Source organism: Lacerta agilis, chromosome 16 (assembly GCF_009819535.1).
Source record: "Lacerta agilis isolate rLacAgi1 chromosome 16, rLacAgi1.pri, whole genome shotgun sequence".
In the NCBI taxonomy this organism is placed as follows: Eukaryota; Metazoa; Chordata; class Lepidosauria; order Squamata; family Lacertidae; genus Lacerta; species Lacerta agilis.
This window is the reverse complement of record NC_046327.1, coordinates 6,960,829-6,980,980: the sequence shown is the minus strand read 5'-3', so window position 1 is coordinate 6,980,980 and position 20,152 is coordinate 6,960,829. Positions and strand designations below refer to the sequence as shown.

The following is a 20,152-nucleotide window of genomic DNA, read 5'->3' as shown; positions in this document are numbered from 1 at the left end:
CCAGCATGACTAAGCCGCTTCTGGTGAACCAGAGCAGCGCACGGAAACGCCGCTTACCTTCCTGCTGATGGGGTACCTATTTATCTACTTGCACTTTGACGTGCTTTCAAACTGCTAGGTTGGCAGGAGCTCACTCCATCGCGGGGATTCGAACAGAAGCGGCTTAGTCATGCTGGCCACATGACCCGGAAGCTGTACGCCGGCTCCCTTGGCCAGTAACGCGAGATGAGTGCCGCAATCCCATAGTCGGGACACGAATGGACCTAATGGTCAGGGGTCCCTTTACCTTTATGACCCACAGAACTATAGCAGCTGAGTGAGACTTTGCTGGCTTAAATTGTTTTGTGTTGAATCCAGCGTTGTCTGCATTATGCGAGTGGAATGGACTTCTGCTTACTTAATGGAATCTCCCCTTCGCCAAACTTCTGGAGCAGATGTTTGAGGGTGGTGGGAGGGCACGGCAGGAGGAGGAGGAGGAGAGGAAGTGGCACGGTTGTGCAAGTGGAAGTTGGCTCACACTGTGTTGGAATCTACCCTTCATCAATTGCAATCTTCAACTCCAAACCATTGAAATCCATGAGAAATTGGCCATGGAATTTCAGACAACTAAAGTGCATTAAGAGAGTGCTATATGCAATAATATGTCACTTATACAATCTATTTGAAAGTCAGATAATTATGAATTATTTAGACACTACACTCAGATGCCCTTGGTCTTCGTGTCCCTGGGGAAAACCTAGCTATAGTTTTAAAAGCACATTTTGCGTTGTTTTTGGTGGTTGTCTAGCTTTGTGTTCTGTGTGCTGTTTTGTCAGTTGTTTTCTCTTTAAAAGCAGATTATAACCTTAAAATCACTACCATCTGCAGGTATTCTTCATAAAATAAGTTATTGCAGTTTGTGAGCCACCTCTTCCTTTATACACACACACACACACACACACACACTTTCCCTCTCTTTCGATGCTGCTCTCTCTTCTCTCCTGGCAAAAAGCAGGCCAGGCTAGTCCAAAAATGCCCAGCCTTAGATGGGCATGGCATTTCGGCAATGTTCCTTGTACATACTTTGAAGGGCATGTGGACGTATGTAAAACAAAAATAAAATGACTTCAGGCTCAGCTCATAGGTCTGCTTATTCTCACTGCCGCACATTTTATACGGCTGAAGGAAATTAGCAGACAAGGCATGCAAAGTGCAAGAGGTCTATATCAAGCGTATTAGAATTTAGTTAAGGAGTATCTAGGGTGTTTGGATAAGGGGAATCAAATCTCAAGACCTAATCAGATAACATAAAGGAAAATCAACCTTGTGCTTCGTTGGCAAGCTCCTTCTCTCTCCAAGACAGAATTCCCCACCATGCCAGATTGCCAGTCGAGTTCAACATCAATGGCTGGTTGAGCATTTAGCAACGCAGTCTCCCAACATCTCTTCAAAAGAAATGTAACTTTCCTATGGTGTCAAGCGGTCCAGCAGGGCTTCAATACCTTTGAGAGCCATCTAGACTGTCTGGATGAAGAGGAGTGGTGATAGGCACCAACTGGGGAACCCCCAGGGGAGAAGGCTCAGAGCCAGGGGATTGGTGGTGGGACAGTGATGGATGTTCAGAGGGAGGAGAGGGAGCAGACTAGGATGAGAAGTTTTCAGAAGCTGAAGAGGTAACAGGCTTTAGTGAGCAGGAAGAGACTCTGGCCATTAGAGAGCAGTCCAGAATCAGAGGGAGAAGTGGAGGTTGGAGAGGAGGGATAGAGGTAGAGATGAGGCCGGCTGTTGAAGCCAGGGAGTCTCCCCCTCCTGCTGTGACCATTGCCCCCCCCCCCAACCCTGGTCTCCCAGAACCTGCAGAGGTATGAGCTGATTTGATTCTTTGAATAGAGTCAACTTCACCGACACCTTGTGAGTTATTCCTGACATGCTCATGTCTCCCGCATTGACATCTGGCATGCAGAAATTTTATGAGTGAATCTTTTCCCAGTATGTAAATGTAGTGATGGGAATCGTTTCATTGGCAAGCAGTGCTTCCAGAGGACTTGTTTCTTGAGCGTTCATCCTAATTGGTAGACAACTTTGTGTCGTCAAAACAAGTGTTATCCGATTCTCTCTAGAGCATTTCCCCATCGATATCCTTACCCCCAATAGTCTGGTATTTTAGGGAAGCAGATTCGTTGTGCGGGATTTCCCATCCCAACCAACTGTAATTGTGAGACCTGATATTGCTGGGAAGTGATTGAATCCCACCCAAAAATAGGGACAGCTTTGAAGTGCCCAGAGTTTCTGCCTGCAGGGAAGTTTCTAAAGGTTAAAGACCTCTGTCAATCATTATTACATGGGCATCTAACACACACTCTAGCAAAAGATCCACTCAGCTCTGCTCCAAAGGGCTTGTCTGCTAAAAGTTTGCAGAGAAAGAAAGAAGAGAGATTGCCAAACCTCAGAAGGACACAGGACTCCTTCTGATAGCACTTCCAGACCTGTTTATTGAGCACTCACAAAAATTTCGTCTGCAAAAAGTTTGCAGGGAAGTTAGACTCTGTTGACTATTTATTGAGCATTGATTCTGATTTGTTTGTTTGTTGGGAGGTGATGCAATGTTGCACTTGAACGTGTGGGATTTGCTTGAAACAATTTCCCATCATTTTTCTTATCACAAAAAGCCCAATTTTGGGGGTGGAAATGGGTTTGTCATGCAAGAGCAACAGATAAACTTTAGTTGCTCATGCCAAATCTGTTGCTACATGATCAAATTCCGCCCCCAAATTGCAACAGTCTGGAAGAAGCAATTGTGTGTGGTTTTAAAATTACACACCCACACAAATGTACAAATTTAAGAACACACGCACAATTGCCTTAAAAAAAATCTGCCTTTTACATGAGTCTTGAGGTAATTTACAATTACTGTATACCATAAAAACAGAGTGAGGTGAGAGGATATTGGAGCATTTGGGGTGGCGGAGGAAAGCCGGCAGAGATAATTGTTTTGATGAGAAGGAGAATGGATGAGCTAATGATTACAATGGAGAGAGAGACACAAAGTTGCATTACACCACTGGTCAGAAACGTTGTCAAAAATAGAAACCTGAAATGGATACTGCCAATTTCCGAATCTAATCAGCAGCTAACATTGCATTAACAAGTCATACGCTGTCTCCCAAAGTGAGATGGCAGAACTTGTGTCTCACAAATCATTTCCTCCCTTTGGCTTTAATTGGACTACTCCATTCTGGATGAACTGGTTTGTGGACGACAGCCAGGAAAGACAACTGCTTTGAGCTTCTTGCATCTAGAGATCTCATTCCACAAAGGCCTTAATAATAATAATAATAATATCAAAAGGGGGTGTCAGGAAGCACTAAGCTAAAATAAGTAAGTGGAAGGAAAACCAGCAATCAAACAAAAACAAAAATGACAGCAAATAAATATTTACTTGGGATGTTGTGCTGCAAACACCACGGTATGTATTGGCAAGTTATCATTTGGGAGTCTTTCCCTCAGTTCCTCCCGTCTTGCAGTTGGTGGAGAGAGAAGAGAAACTTAAACCTTTGCTATCCTAAAAAACACACATTTCCAAAGGATTAAGAGAAAGATATAAGAAGAACCCAGTCCGGCATTTTCTCAGAGTGGCCAACCCGATGGCTAGAGGAAGGACATGAGCGCAATGGCAGAGGCTGGATGGCCGCCTGCTTTGCGCGATCTCGTTAAGATTCCCGCATTCCAGGGGGTTGGACTAGATGACCCCGGGGGTGCCCGCGATTCTTTGGTTCCTCTTTTCGATCCTTCTGGTAAGTCCTTTCTCTGCGTGAGAGGGAGACTGGCACAGAGAGAGAGAGAGAAGGGTTTTTTTGGGGGGGTGGGGTTGTGTTTTTTTTCTCGCTCTCTCTTTCGCGGCAAACGGAAAGGCCAAGTCCAGCCAAGAAGCACGACGCGTGGCGGGCGGAGAGCGCCCCTTTCCGCGAAACCTCCTCTTCCGACGAGCGAGGCTGGCCTCCGGGGCGGGAGCAGCGAGAGGAGCCGCCCACCCGCCGGAGTCGGACGGAGGGAGGGAGGAGAGGCGTCGCTGGTTGGGCAGCCGGAGCCTCGGGGAGCGAGCGGAGCGCGCTTGGCTGAGCGATGGCGGCGCGGCGGGCGCTTCTGCTGCGCGCCTTGATCATGGGCCCGCCGGGCTCCGGCAAAGGCACCGTGTCGGCGCGCATCGTCCAGCACTTCGCGCTCAAGCATCTCTCCAGCGGAGACATCCTGCGCGAGAACATGAACCGCAAGAGCGGTAGGGAAGGAGGCATCTCTCGGGCAAATCATAGGTGCCAAAACTCCCCGGGGCCCCGGGTGCCCGAGCACCCACGAAACCCCCCCCCCTACGAATGGGACGGGAACACCTGCGCATTTCGGTGCCAGGGCCATCCATGCATGCTGCAGGGATCCAGGGAACCCACGGCCTCAGGCTCCTACGGTCCCGACGGGTACCCACGGTCGCGGGGCCACGCTGGCACTCCGGGTGCAAATAATGCCCGGGTGAGCCTTCCACCCTCCCGCGCCTTTTACCAGGGACTCCAGACCTCGGGCATCCAGGGGCTGTTGCAAAATTAGGAGTGAATGTTGTCGTCGTTTTTCCCAAAGCAAGGAAATTGCTGGGATGTGCCTTTGCAAACTCCGCGAGGAAGAGAAGCAGAATTTGTCGCTCTCTCTCTCCCTTCCCCTCTTTTTTTCTTTTTCGGTTGCGTTTATCATCCTTCTGGCAGGCAGAAATTCAGCAGGTGGGGAGGATTTCCTTTCAATGTTGTTGTTGGGGTGTTCGCCACCCTTACTGAGAGCTTCCATTTGTAATAGATTTCTTTGAAGCCATTTCTGCGCCAGGTAACAGTCATTTTAGCCCACCAATTCCCCTCCATCCCACCTGTCCTTTATTTTGCCAGACCTGTCCCTTATATTTTGCCTGACCCAAAGGTGGCGGCAACCCTAGCTCCATCCTACCAGCAGCTATGGTAGGAAGAGGGGCGAGAGATGTGAATTGCAGGGGGTTGGACTAGATGACTCTCGGGTTCCCTTCCAACTCTGCAACTCTACGATTCTGGGTTTGTTGGCGTCGGTGGCTGTGCTCGGGTCTTTTGACTCATGGGTGCACAAGCACCACTATGGAGCAAACAGACACATAGGCAACCTTGTGGCACAGGTGGAAAAATTGAATTGCGTTCCTCTAGAGGCCCAGGGCTTTGGCATCATGCGGTCTCCTGCCAGGCTCTCCAATGCCTCCTTGCAAACTGCTTGCTTGGCCCAATAGGGAGTGCCAGATTTACGTATAAACTAAACAAGCTATAGCTTAGGGCCCCACTCTCTTTTTTGTTGTTTAGTCGCCTTAGTCGTGTTCGACTTTCCGTGACCCCATGAACCAGAGCATGCCTTCAAAACACTCACTTTCTTCTCAAAGCTTCTCCTTTTTTATGTCCATGGAGTTTTCTTGGCAAAATACTGGAGTGGTTTGGCAGTTCCTTCTCCAGGTGGATCACATTTAGTCTAAACTCTCGGCTATGACCTGTCCGTCTTGGGTGGCCCTGCACGGCATCGCTCATAGCTTCTGGGAGTTATTCAAGACATCTGAAAGCAGCCCTGTTTAGGGAAGCTTTTAATGTTTAATAGATTATTGTATTTTAACATTCTGTTGGAAGCCGCCCAGAGTGGCTGGGGAAACCCAGCCAGATAGGCGGGGTATAAATAAATAATTAATAATAATAATAATAATAATAATAATAATAATAATACATTTCCAAAATATAAGATAGAAAACAAATTTAATAAAACTTCATACAGCAACAGTGTTTTGTCTGGTGTAGGTTCCTATTTGTAACGTGCAAATGGCTTTAGATACCTATTAGGTCCATAAATTACCATATAGCATATATTCAACACAAAAAACAGTGACAATTTGTTGTTGACAAAGGACAGCTGGACATATAAAGCGCCCCATTACCTTCAGTAGCTTAGGGCCTCATCAAACCTAAATCCAGCCCTGCCAACAGGTGAAAGTTAAAACTGTTCCGGGCGCGGGGTGTACACGCAGCGACAGCGTTCTCTTTAGAGTGGCGCTCTCTAACCTTTTGGACTCCCCTTGTGGGGCACCCTTGCATGCACACGAAAGCTCATACCAAGAACATACTTTGTTGTTGTTGTTCAGTCGTTCAGTCGTGTCCGACTCTTCGTGACCCCATGGACCAGAGCACGCCAGGCACGCCTATCCTTCTCTAAGTCTCTAAGGTCTCTAAGGTGCTACTGGAAGGAATTTTTTATTTTATTTTGTTTTGACTATGGCAGACCAACACGGCTACCTACCTGTCACTGTTCATGAAATGTCAATGTTAATGCAATTGTTTCAGTCTTGTAATGTAGATGTATACAGTACAAAAAGGTTCGGTGCATTGTGGATGTATACAAGCCCCAGATTTTACTGCCTTATCCCTTACATGATCTTGAGCGTTTGCTAGATACAAAAATGGCAACCATGGATTTATTAGTGCTTTGTAACTTGCGCTTAAAGGTACTCATTGGCTTGCTTTGCCTGTAGCACTGAGCCAAACAAGCATGCTGGTGTCTACAGTTACAAAAGTCTGATGCCTGCTGCTCTCTCTTTCAAGTGGTGGCAAAGAGCCCATGGGGTCTCAGGCACCCACACAGGGTCTGTGTCCCTTTGGAGAACAGAAGATGCGGCGGAGACTGTGCTTTCAGAAATACGGTTTATTCACCTATTTACACCTCCTGTTTCCTCATGCTGCCAGGAGCTAAGCCAGGGGTCAGCAACCTTTTTCAGCCATGGGCCGGTCCACCATCTTTCAAACCATGTGGTGGGCCAGACTATATGGGGGGGGGGGAAATGAACGAATTCCTATGCCCCACATATAACCCAGAGATGCATTTTAAACAAAAGCACACATTCTACTCATGTAAAAACACACTGATTCCTGGACCGTCCACGGGCCGGATTGAGAAGGCGATTGTGCCCACGGACCTTAGGTTGCCTACCCCTGAGCTAAGCTATGGTTTGGCTTTGTGTTGCATCCCAAAGCAAGCCTGTGGTTTGTCTTGCTGCAAACAATCATAGAATCATAGAGTTGGAAGAGACCACAAGGGCCATCCAGTCCAACCCCCTGCCAAGCAGGAAACACTATCAAAGCATTCCTGACAGATGGCTGTCAAGCCTCTGCTTAAAGACCTCCAAAGAAGGAGACTCCACCACACTCCTTGGCAGCAAATTCCACTGCCGAACAGCTCTCACTGTCAGAAAGTTCTTCCTAATGTTTAGGTGGAATCTTCTTTCTTGTAGTTTGAATCCATTGCCCCGTGTCCGCTTCTCTGGAGCAGCAGAAAACAACCTTTCACCCTCCTCTATATGACATCCTTTGATATATTTGAACATGGCTATCAGATCACCCCTTAACCTTCTCTTCTCCAGGCTGAACATACCCAGCTCCCTAAGCCGTTCCTCATAAGGCATCGTTTCCAGGCCTTTGACCATTTTGGTTGCCCTCTTCTGGACACGTTCCAGCTTGTCAGTATCCTTCTTGAACTGTGGTGCCCAGAACTGCAATGTTTGTTGCTGCAAACAAAGAGGGCTTTGCTCTTGGCTTACTGCTCATGGTCAGTTTGCAGGCAACAAAGCATGAGCCCAGGTTCAGACATATCACCAACCTCATTCGCAGCAAGCCTTAGTTTGGCTTAATCCTGCATGCGAACTCTCGCCCTTTCCCCCTGCTCTTGCTAGTTAAAATCTCATGCGGTGCTGAATAGCAGGCACCTAGCCCTGTTCAAATAAACGACCCTTCGCAAGTTCATGCAAGTTAAACATTCACTTGTATTGACACTCAGAAGGCCAACATGCCTGACTATGTTGATCTCCCTTCCCGCTGTGCCCAGTGACTTTATAGGCAATTCTCAAAGGAGTTTACAACTGAAGTGGGATAAAGTTAAACCCACACCATGGATGGAGGGGGAAGGCAAGGCGGATATGACACGCAGTTTGCTGAAGAAGTGGACTTTTTAAATGTAGTGCTTGAGGCCTTGTGCCAAAGAACGGGGGGGGGGGGGGAGCTGCTTGGTTGGTACTATATGTTGTAAGAATTTATGATCATATATATATATATTGTTGTTGTTCAGTCGTTCAGTCGTGTCCAACTCTTCGTGACCCCATGGACCAGAGCACGCCAGGCACGCCTATCCTTCACTGCAGTTTGGCCAAACTCATGTTAGTAGCTTTGAGAACACTGTCCAACCATCTCATCCTCTGTCGTCCCCTTCTCCTTGTGCCCTCCATCGTTCCCAACATCAGGGACTTTTCCAGGGAGTCTTCTCTTCTCATGAGGTGGCCAAAGTACTGGAGCCTCAGCTTCAGGATCTGTCCTTCTAGTGAGCACTCAGGGCTGATTTCCTTGAGAATGGATAGGTTTGATCTTCTTGCAGTCCATGGGACTCTCAAGAGTCTCCTCCAGCACCATAATTCAAAAGCATCAATTCTTCGGCGATCAGCCTTCTTGATGGTCCAGCTCTCACTTCCGTACATTACTACTGGGAAAACCATAGCTTTAACTATACGGACCTTTGTCGGCAAGGTGATGTCTTTGCTTTTTAAGATGCTGTCTAGGTTTGTCATTGCTTTTCTCCCAAGAAGCAATATTATTAATATATATTAATATATATTATTAATCCACCAAGCAAACACAGGAAAAGCAAGCCTCACACCATTTTTCACTCCCAAACTGACAAACTGCTTCTCTGCAGGGAGGGAGGAGGTGGGGGAATCCTTCCCATTATCTCGGGAATTAAAAGTGATAATCCCTGGCATCCTGTTGCCTGAGTGCCAGACTGGGTGGCCATTCCAAAGATGGCAGGGTCAGATGGAGACAGAAGGGTGTGATTGCCTTGGCTGGGAAACAGGGAAATGTAAATATCTCTTTTGTTTCACTTGATGGGTTTTTGGTGGAGGGCAAGAGGAGACATGGGGGGCAGGGTCCAGGATGCTCAGATCACTGCTACCAGACCCTCCCAATTTGTGATGTAATTCTGATGTATGGAGGGGTGGTCTTGAGTTGGAGGGGGGCAATTTCAAAAGTCTATATAGGAGCTTGCGCGCCTTCGTTCGAGGTCTTTTGCTTGCAAAACACCCTGCTGCAGCAGTTTCTAATAAACAAGGCCTTGCTTTGGGAAACTCGGTATTCTCTTTGTCTTTGTGCTGCATTATCGGGAAGGGGCTCTTAAATTATAGCGCTCTTCCCGGGGTTACGGACTCCCTTCTGGAGACGGACCCAGTTACAGAATTTTTATAACATATAGATGTAAGGGTAGAGATTAATGGTGGCTGGTCTGAAATGGTGTAAAACAAGAAAATATTCAGGCCCCAATCCCGTATGCATGCACCTGGGAATACAGCTGTGCTCAAACTAAGGCACTCTTTTCTCTCAAGGAATTTTGGACCCTGTAGCTTAGCCCTCACAGAGTTATAATTCTCAGCAGCCCTTAACAAACTACACTGCCCAGAATTCTTTGAGGGGGACAATGTGCTTTGAATGTGTTTTAAAGGTGTAGGGAGTACACAGTCCTGGTTCCACTGAGAACAATAAGATTTTTCTTCTGACACATGTAGAATTGCACTGTGACTGCAGTCAAAATGCAAAGGTTTTAGTTATGGGAAATGAGAGGAAAAGGAAGGCGAAAGAGATGTTTATACTCTTACGCAGCGTGCAAAATTTGCCAGGTGCATTTTGCACCTGGCAATTGGGCCACTTGTGACAAGTGAAAATGCCTGGGTGGCCTGACGACCCCACCATCTGAAGGTGCATGCCTGGGGGTCCCTGGATCTTGGCTGTTTTCACACACTAGTAACGCATCCTGTAGAATTCTATCTGTTGTATTTTATCTGCAGAATCAGAATGAATTTCAGGAACCAAAAAGTCATATTGAAAAACACGACTTTCGAGCCGTCTGCCCCCAAAATGGAAACTAGGCATTCCATTTTGGTGACTGTAATTTTGGCTTAAGGAAGCGTTTGGTGCCTAGCTTATATTCCTGAGTTTCTAACACTGCTCTTACACTTAAGTTGTCAGAGAAGCGACTGAGGAAAAGGTATTGCGGGCGATAGAGACAATCAGCTGGAGGCAGCTCCTGAAAAAAGGGGACTAGAGGATTTGGGTTTTTTTAAATGGATCATTGGCCAGGTGACGCAGGGAGTAAAATATTGAATACAGGTGCGTTCCTAAGGCTGTAGTCTTAAGCCTGCATGCTGGGAAGTCTGTCTCATTGAACTCAATGGGACTTGCTAAGGTAATGTTTTTAGAATAAAGGTAAGAACACACACACGCACGCACACACAAAATGGTAAAGAAAAAAAGAGCTAGCAAATCCCTCTGAGGGAGCAACCAGTTAGAGGGAGTGCCCTTGTTGAGCAAATACTGGGAGAACACTGGTTGCAGAAACTAGGTTGAAAGTGTTGAGACGGTGGGCTTGAAGAGTTTGTGAGATTGGAGATTTTGTTGAGAAAACCTGAGCAGAAATTCCTCAAAATTTCTCCCATGTCATGTTTTCCTTTAATTTGGTTTTTTAAAATATCAGCCATGCTACTTTTTAACTCAACAAGGCCTGGCATGGAAGACAGGAAAGATGTAGAATTAATTAGGACTAATTATTTTGAAAACAGTGTGTATAACGTTTGCAAGAGGTTTGTTGAGCTTGGGCTTCCTTGCTCTCCTCCTGAACGGGCCTGACTCTGGCTCTCTGGCAGGGGCCTGACTCTCTAGAAGCGACTTCTCTCCCCTGATATTTCTCTACAAGTGCTTCAAAAGAAAAGCAGAACATTCAGAAACAACTTTGGGCAAGTTGTGTTGTCCCACATAGCGTTCCTATGACTTTTTGTTTGTTTGTTGTTTACTTCCACAGAAATTGGTCTCCTTGCGAAGTCGTATATTGATCAAGGCCGGCTGATTCCTGATGACATTATCACGCGGCTGATGCTCAGTGAACTGAAAAACCTGGAGCAAAACAGTGTGTTGTTGGATGGTGAGAATTGGACAGTAGCATCTCTGGCAGGGCTGTGGAAAGTGCTCTCCCGCCCATCCTTGCATGGACAGAAACTATGAAGTAGAGAGGAATTCTGGGATGTTTAGGGCAGACATAAGGGCTGCAGCTCAGTGGTAAAAAGTCTGGTTTACAGTCAGAAGATCTCTGGTTCAGTCCTCAGCATCTCCTGGTAGGGCTGGGTCATATATCAATATATCTACCTAAACTGATGCCGGTAGACCAGGCATAGGCAAATTTGGCTCTCCAAATGTTTTGGGACTACAACTCCCATGATCCCTAGCTAACAGGGCCAGTGGTCCTTGTTTTCCTAGAGTGGACATGCAGGGGAATGTTTGGTCCGGCCAGTCAAAAACTTCTTGTTTCCTCCTGGCTGGGACATACTTCCTTTTGCATGTGACTAGAGGTGGGCGTGACCTTACCTGTCCAGGTAACAAAAGGGCAAGTCACGCAGCACACTCCCTCTCTTTGACTTCCTCCGTCGTTGGAGCAGCTTTTTGCTAGAAATGCTCTGTTGGCTCTCGGCCAACAGAGGACACTCGGATTATCCTCATATGGGATAGACTCACATGTATATACTTTGTAACTAAGTCTGCCTTCAGGGATCCAACTGTGAACTGATGATGTGAGTAAACCTCTTTTATATACTTTACACAAGAATGTGGTGTGTTTATTCTTTTAAGAGGGATGTAAGGGAACTTACCAGGAACCTAATATTGGAGAGGTTTAAACAAGCCTGCAACCAGCTATCTGCTGTGCGTTTAAAAGCGGAATGTAAAACTCTGCTAAGTTATAGAAGTTGCTAGCGCAAGTTAGGAAGGGTATTAATAAACAATATATCCTCTCCTGCCTTCCTGAACATTCCCACAATTCTCAGACTTGGGCGGGAGTGATTGCATAGCTATTTCACAAAGGCACCTGAGATTTCTACAAGGACTTTCCCTCCCTTTGTCACAGGCTTCCCTAGGACTGTTCCACAGGCCGAAGCTCTGGATAAAGTGTGTCCAATAGATACGGTGATTGACTTGGATGTGCCTTTTGAGACGATCCGGCAACGCCTGACTGCCCGCTGGATCCATCCTACCAGCGGCAGGGTCTACAACCTTGAATTCAACCCTCCCAAAGTCCCTGTGAGTGATGTTCGTTTCTAGTCCAGCACTGTAAAAACAAATATCCCCCCCAACCTCTTTTTTTCTGTGTGCCATTCAAGCAATGGACTAAACGCTTGGGTTACGCTGTATCTTCTTGCAAATGCACCAATAATGTCCGCTGGTCCTTATGGTTATGATTGTGCCACGAGCAGCAGTGGATCTAAAATGATTCTTACTAGTTGGGAATGCTTGAAACTGACAGCGCTCCTGCTGGGGGTTATTAACTGCAGGTGGGTGAATCGCTCAGCATATATGTGAAAACAGAGGGATAATTAGCTGATTACTAAATATTGTTGATGCTGCAGGTAAGTGCCTTTGTCAGTCTGCTATAAAACAGATGACCTGGTACAACCCTGCATGGGTTCTACTGGTTAATACAAACCGACTATAATACAAACCGACTATATGTATGTTTGTTCCCCGAGGCTCAGTGGTTATTGGGATATTGCTTAATGGTAAAATAACATGTGCAAACATGCGCTGGATTATGGAGAAAGCTAGAGAGTTCCGGAAAAACATCTACTTCTGCTTCATTGACTACGCAAAAGCATTAGACTGTGTCAACCACAGCAAACTATGGCAAGTTCTTAAAGAAATGGGAGTGCCGGATCACCTCATTTGTCTCCTGAGAAATCTCTATGTGGGACAAGAAGCTACAGTTAGAACTGGATATGGAACAACTGATTGGTTCAAAATTGGGAAAGGAGTACGACAAGGCTGTATATTGTCTCCCTGATTATTTAACTTATATGCAGAATTCATCATGCGAAAGGCTGGGCTGGATGAATCCCAAACCGGAATTAAGATTGCAGGAAAAAATATCAACAACCTCAGATATGCTGATGATACAACCTTGATGGCAGAAAGTGAGGAGGAATTGAAGAACCTTTTAATGAGGGTGAAAGAGGAAAGCGCAAAATATGGTCTGAAGCTCAACATCAAAAAAAACTAAGATCATGGCTACTGGTCCCATCATCTCCTGGCAAACAGAAGGGGAAGAAATGGAGGCAGTGAGAGATTTCACTTTCTTGGGTTCCGTGATCACTGCAGATGGTGACAACAGTCACAAAATTAAAAGACGCCTGCTTCTTGGGAGGAAAGCAATGACAAACCTAGACAGCATCTTAAAAAGCAGAGACATCACCTTGCCGACAAAGGTCCATATAGTTAAAGCTATGGTTTTCCCAGTAGTAATGTATGGAAGTGAGAGCTGGACCATAAAGAAGGCTGATCGCCGAAGAATTGATGCTTTTGAATTATGGTGCTGGAGGAGACTCTTGAGAGTCCCATGGACTGCAAGAAGATCAAACCTATCCATTCTGAAGGAAATCAGCCCTGAGTGCTCACTGGAAGGACAGATCCTGAAGCTGAGGCTCCAATACTTTGGCCACCTCATGAGAAGAGAGGACTCCCTGGAAAAGACCCTGATGTTGGGAAAGATGGAGGGCACAAGGAGAAGGGGATGACGGAGGATGAGATGGTTGGACAGTGTTCTCGAAGCGACTGGCATGAGTTTGGCCAAACTGCGGGAGGCAGTGAAAGATAGGCGTGCCTGGCGTGCTCAGGTCCATGGGGTCACGAAGAGTTGGACACGACTAAACGACTGAACAACAACAAAAATAACATGTCCTGATCAAGGAAAGGAGATCAATGCCACTTTAATAGTCATGCCTTCTCCAAAGAACCTTGGGAACAGGAGTTTGTTATGGGTGCTGAGAGTTGTTAGGAGACTCCCTGTTCCCCTCATAGAGATACAGTTCCCAGAGTGGCTTAACAATCCATCTCTCTTCCCAGGAACTCTTGAAATTGTAGCCCTGTGAGGGGAACAGGTATCCTAAGAGCTTTCAGCTCCCTTAGGCAAACTACAGTTCCCTGCATTCTTTCCCTAAATGGCCTCGGCCCAGTATACCTGAAGGAGCGACTCCATCCCCATCATTCAGCCCGTTCACTGAGGTCCAGCACTCAGGGCTTTTTGGCGGTTCCCTCACTGAGAGAAGTGAGGTTACAGGGAACCAGGCAGAGGAGAGGGCCTTCTTGGTAGTGGCGCCCTCCCATCAGATGTCAAGGAAATAAACAACTATCTGACTTTTAGAAGACACCTGAAGGCAGCCCTGTTTAGGGAAGTTTTTAATGACTGATGTTTTAATGTAATTTAAATATTTTGTTGGAAGCTGCCTAGAGTGGCTGGCGAAACCCAGGTATAAATAATAAATTATTATTATTATTATTAACTTTGGGGGAAGCCATTACTGCTCAACATGGTGTAATTGTGTGCAGGTGTGTCTAGAGTGAAACGGCATTGTGCCTGAGACTTCTCCTTTCCCATAACCAGGGTTGTGATGATATTACTGGAGAGCCTCTTGTCCAACGGGATGATGACAAACCGGAAACAGTTATGAAGAGGCTGAAATCTTACGAAACTGAAACCAAACCTGTCCTGGAGTATTATCGGTAAGCTCCTTATTTCATTAGGCATCTTCTCTCCTTCTCTTTGTTTCCCATACGGTTTGGTAACTGTGGTCAAAGTTTACTCCAGTGTCAGGTAATGATGCTCCTAGCTCAGGGGTCAGCAAACTTTTTCAGCAGGGGGCCGGTCCACTGTCCCTCCGACCTTGTGGGGGGCCGGACTATATTTTTTGGGGTGGGGGGGATGAACGAATTCCTATGCCCCACAAATAACCCAGAGATGCATTTTAAATAAAAGGACACATTCTACTCATGTAAAACATGCTGATTCCTGGACCATCCATGGGCCGGATTGAGAAGGCGATTGGGCCGCATCTGGCCCCCGGGCCTTAGTTTGCTAAAGGTAAAGGGACCCCTGACCATCAGGTCCAGTCGTGTCTGACTCTGGGGTTGCGGAGCTCATCTCGCTCTATAGGCCGAGGGAGCCGGCGTTTGTCCACAGACAGCTTCCGGGTCATGTGGCCAGCATGACAAAGCCACTTCTGGCGAACCAGAGCAGCGCACGGAAACGCCGTTTACCTACCCGGCGGAGCGGTACCCATTTTAAATAAAAGGACACATTCTACTCATGTAAAAACATGCTGATTCCTGGACCGTCCGTGGGCCGGATTGAGAAGGCAATTGTGCCGCATCCGGCCCCTAGGCCTTAGTTTGCCTACCCATGTCCTAGCTGCTGAAAATCGGTGGCTTCCTGAGCAGGATTTCTAGAGGAACGCATGCTGATTTCTACAAGTCACAGAATCCTGAATTCCCTAGTTTGGTTCTTCCTCTTCAGATCCTAGATTGGATAGGGGAGGGAGTCCTTCTGCGGCCCTAATCAAGACCTCTGAGACTTAAAAGAAGAACTGTCGCTGGTGATACAAAAATTGAGGGTTTGGCTTTTGCAGCCCAGCTCCCCATGGGATTCTGAGTCCCCTAAGTCCATGATTGGGCAGAGAAAAATGGGTGGAGGCTGGATCCAGTGGCAAGCAAGGCAGATACTTATTTTTCGGTTGCAACAGAGTTCCCTCCCCTCCTTCCAAGGAGGGAGAGACCCTGGACAAAAGTGTGCAGGAACCTTTAAAGACTTTTGACATTGCCCAGCCCCCCTTAGTCAAAGACCACCCCAAAAATTATCATTCATTCATACATCATAGGAGGCGGTGTACAGCAGAAACCCTGTCTGCCAGGATACCTGATAATGGTCACTGATTGCTTCACCTGGGCAGCCTGGCCATTCTTTTGTGATGGTTAATACTTTAGTTCCTGAATCCAGGACACAGGCTCATCCTATTCATACACAAAGATGCCCTTAAGACAGGATTTGTAAGCGAAAAGACAATGGGAAGGTTTTCCCCATTTTCCTCCCTTACTGAAGACGAATATTTGAGGTCATTGGGAGAGTCAAAATGGCTTCAGGATTGCTCTCCTGTACTATACATGGTTTATATATTTAGATACGTGTGCATTTATGAATATTTATACAATATTTGAAACCTCAGAATACTTATGACACTGGACAGACATGACCAACGTCTCTCTTGTCTCTTCTGTAGCCGGAAAGGCGTGTTGGAATCTTTTTCGGGAACAGAGACCAACAAGATATGGCCCCACATTCATCGTTTCCTTCAAACCAAGCTGCCTGATATGAGCCAGAAGGAAGCGTCTACCTCGTAGCTGTCAACTTTTCCCTTTTCTTGCGAGGAATCCTATTCGGAATACTGTAAGTGAATTTCCCTTTAAAAAAGGGGAAAGTTGACAGCTATGGCCTACCTACAGATGAAGGAAGATCCATTACTGTACTGACATGATAGAAGCTGGTGGCCTTTGGCTAAGCTTCCAGAAATATATTGTCCAATCAACAGTAGAATCATGGAGACCTGGTTGTTGTTACAAATTGACTGTGCCCACAATGATGAATAGCTGACTTGAAATCTCAAGAAATGTCCACATTGTAACTCTACTATATTTGTCCTCTGGTATGTTGATTTTAAAAGTGCTAATTTTGTATTAGATGGACCTGCATTTTGTAAAAGTAATTTAATATTAAATTGATTTTTTAACAAAATACAGCCGAAGATTCTCACGGTTTGTCAAAAGGAGGGTTCTGATCTGAAATGAAAAATGGAGGATGCCGTTTTACCCAGTACGCACACGCGTGTGATTTCAGTAAAAACATTAAGGCTGTCTGTTTTGGACTCTACCATAGTGATGGGGCATGTGTGGCGTAGTGGTTAAGAGTGGTGGACTCGTAATCTGGTGAACCGGGTTCGCTTCCCCGCTCCTCCACATGCAGCTGCTGGGTGACCTTGGGCTAGTCACACTTCTCTGAAGTCTCTCAGCCCCACTCACCTCACAGAGTGTTTGTTGTGGGGGAGGAAGGGAAAAGGAGAATGTTAGCCGCTTTGAGACTCCTTCAGGTAGTGATAAAGCGGGATATCAACTCTTCTTCTTCTTCTTCCTTTGGGAAAGAGTAATCCTCTCAATCTCTTTTGGAATTTTCAGTACAAGCCACCTATATTATTTATTTTAAGTTTTGTATGGCCACACAGCAGTACCTATTCCCTGGGTTGCTTACGAAGATGATAGTAAAAATACCATAGGCCCTAATTAAAGTCAATAAGCAATAAAAATGGCAAAAAACACCTTTCCTCCTAACAGATGCAGCACAAACAGTTGACACCTTGTACTGAAGCCAACCTATGCCAAAGATTAGTTTTAATAACCCAATTAATAAGCATAGTTGAATAGAAAGGTCTTCACCTCGTGCCCATAATACTGCAGAGAGGCTTGCCTGGCCATATCTCGGGGTGGGGTGGGGGGCTACTCCATAGCTAGAGAACCAGGACAAAAAAGCCCCTCTCTTTGGTAGCCCCTGGAAGGAGCGCTGGCCTCTCAGGGCTTTATAGGTTGAATCCAACACTTTTAAATCGAGCCCAGAAATGAATCGAGAGCCAGTGCAACTGCAGAAGAGCTGGCATGGTCAAATAATGCTCGTTAGTATTCTTGCGTCCCTGTTTTGAAGTCACTGCAGTTTCCATGTACGAGGCGTTGCTGTCTAAACAAGTTACAGGTGGGTAGCCATGCTGGTCTGCCATAGTCGAAACAAAATAGAAAATTCTTTCCAGTAGCACCTTAGAGACCAACTGAGTTTGTTCTTGGTATGAGCTTTCGTGTGCATGCACACTTCTTCAGATACCTTGTAAAGCTCATACCAAGAACAAACTCAGTTGGTCTCTAAGGTGCTACTGGAAAGAATTTTCTATTTTGTTTCGACTATGGCAGACCAGCACGGCTACCCACCTGTAACTGGAACTATGGAAGGCACCACATTGAGCCGCATGAAATGGAAGTCCATGGTATCTGAAGAAGTGTGCATGCACACGAAAGCTCATACCAAGAACAAACTCAGTTGGTCTCTAAGGTGCTACTGGAAAGAATTTTCTATTTTGTTCTGTCTAAACAAGACATTGCCCAGAGCATGGGTCATTATGGCCAAGCTATCTGTCTGCAGCCGGGTGTGATTGCAACTGGCATTATCAGTCCAAGGTGTTCAACAGTCCAGGGGGGAAAGTAATTCTTACAACTTCTGACTCATAAGTCAGAAGTTGGGCTTTGCTTCTCCGATTCTAAATACTTTTATCATTATAAAAACCTTCTATAGTAAGGACTTAGCAGCATTGCTGCATCACCTTGTAATGCGACCATCAGATGGGCAGAGTATAAATAATATCAATATTATATTACTATTATATCTCAGACACATTGTCTTGTAGTGCCTGAATTCAGCATTTATACGCTCCTTTAATTTCAGAATTAGTCCAGATTAGTGTGTCTACCGTTTTGTTCGCAGAGTAAATCCTGCTGCAACACCAGGACACTTTGCTTGTGTTGCTGTTGTCTCGTGTGTGTTGCATGCACACACGCAGCTTGCTTCACCAGCCCGCATTGCTGCAATCCTCCTACTTGCATCACACTATCAGACTCGCTGTTTCATTGTCCTGTACTTTGAACTTTCCACCCGCCAAAAAATATGTACGCAGAGGGATGAGTAAGGAAGGGCAAAGGAGTCCTAACTTTCCAAATAGCAGGGAGCCAGAATCTGCTGCCTTTCAGAATGGCCCTTTGATGAACTGATGCACACCCCACATATAAGGGGAAAGCTGTCAGCTGTGGAGGGTAGGCCCCCCAGGGCCAGCACTAGATAATGAAGCAGCTGCAGAGAGTCAGCAGCCCCCACTGGCTGAGCCCATCACCCCAAACCAAAACTGATGGATCCTTGCTTGTTTGAAGACGTTTAGATTTTCGTAGATCAGGTAAATTGCTTCCAGTCTGCCAGAAAAGGGGTAAGGGACTTCAGGCACAAGAGACAAAATGCACCCTCCAGCAGTGGCATAGCAGAATTTGCTGTTGCCCGGGATATGCACCTGGTAGGGGCAGGGGACAGAGGGTGAATGGAGCCCGCCGTGCCAGCCCAGCCCTTGTCACCGAAGCAAAGCGGGATTGTGCAGCACAGCTTGCCCACCACGCGGGGGGAGCCCAGCCAGCTGACACAGCCCTTGGTGGGCAAATTCTCCCAATGCCTGCGGAAAGAAGTGACAGGCTGGGCCATGCTGGGGCTGCACCTTGCCCACTTCCTTCTGTTCGTGCCCACTCAGCATCCGAGCAAGCACTGGCCAGGCAGCCATTCAGCGAGGGAGCCAGGGACACGGCGGTGAGGCAAGGCTGGGCACCAGGGCTTAAGAGACCGCTGGCAGAAGGCAGCGGCTGGGGGGATATGAGGATCTCTGCGTGGGTCCACCCGGTTCACGCCCCCCTCAAAATTGTGCACCGGGGGGGGGGGGAATGCAGCCTATGCACTGCACAAAGGGAAGTTACATGTGTCGCTCCACCTTCCTTTGCCCCATCCATCACAGGCACACAGACCTTGATAGAGCTTAAAAGTTTGCTATCAAATGAAACGTGCATTGCAGCAAGAGTACACTTTATTAACAGCAAGTTGTGTTTTATTTTCAAAACTCGGACGAGACAGTCTTACTGTGAAGCAGTATTTTGTCACATTATTCTCCTATTAATGGCTTTCGAGTTATCTGCTTCTTTAAAGACGTTACAAAGCCAAACTGTATTGCCTAGAGCAGGGCTTGTCAAACCTTCTATAGACCACTGGAAAAATGTTAAAGAGGTTTTGCTGTACCACTTAATAAAACTTGCTTTGGACAATTGAAAGCAGAACCCTAGCTTACTTTTAACAACCAGTGTCTTATTTCTTTTCTGTTGGGTTGGGTACAATATGTCTGGTTTCGCACCTGTGATGCTTTTGCCCCTCTAGCATCAAAGTATTTATAACCCGTCTCAACATTATTGTGAGAAAACTAGAGATGTGGCCGAATATGCATTCGATTCCCGTTTACATAGAATAGTGGTGGCAGGGTCAGATCAAACAACACCACCCATTTTTGCTGCCCTGTTTCTTTTAACTTGGCCCAACCTTTTCTACTGATTCTTGAATGTTGTGA

General features: G+C 46.4%; 1 protein-coding gene across 1 annotated transcript; it reads left to right on the top strand.

Moving 5' to 3' along the window:
* Positions 1-4,055: 4,055 nt before the first annotated feature.
* On the top strand, positions 4,056-16,444 carry AK3 (adenylate kinase 3). Its single transcript, XM_033173605.1, has 6 exons — positions 4,056-4,255; positions 10,903-11,022; positions 11,998-12,170; positions 14,524-14,642; positions 16,193-16,302; positions 16,406-16,444. Exons 1-6 carry the CDS (start codon positions 4,102-4,104, stop codon positions 16,417-16,419), a joined length of 690 nt encoding a protein of 229 aa, XP_033029496.1. The 5' UTR covers positions 4,056-4,101; the 3' UTR covers positions 16,420-16,444.
* Positions 16,445-20,152: the final 3,708 nt, after the last annotated feature.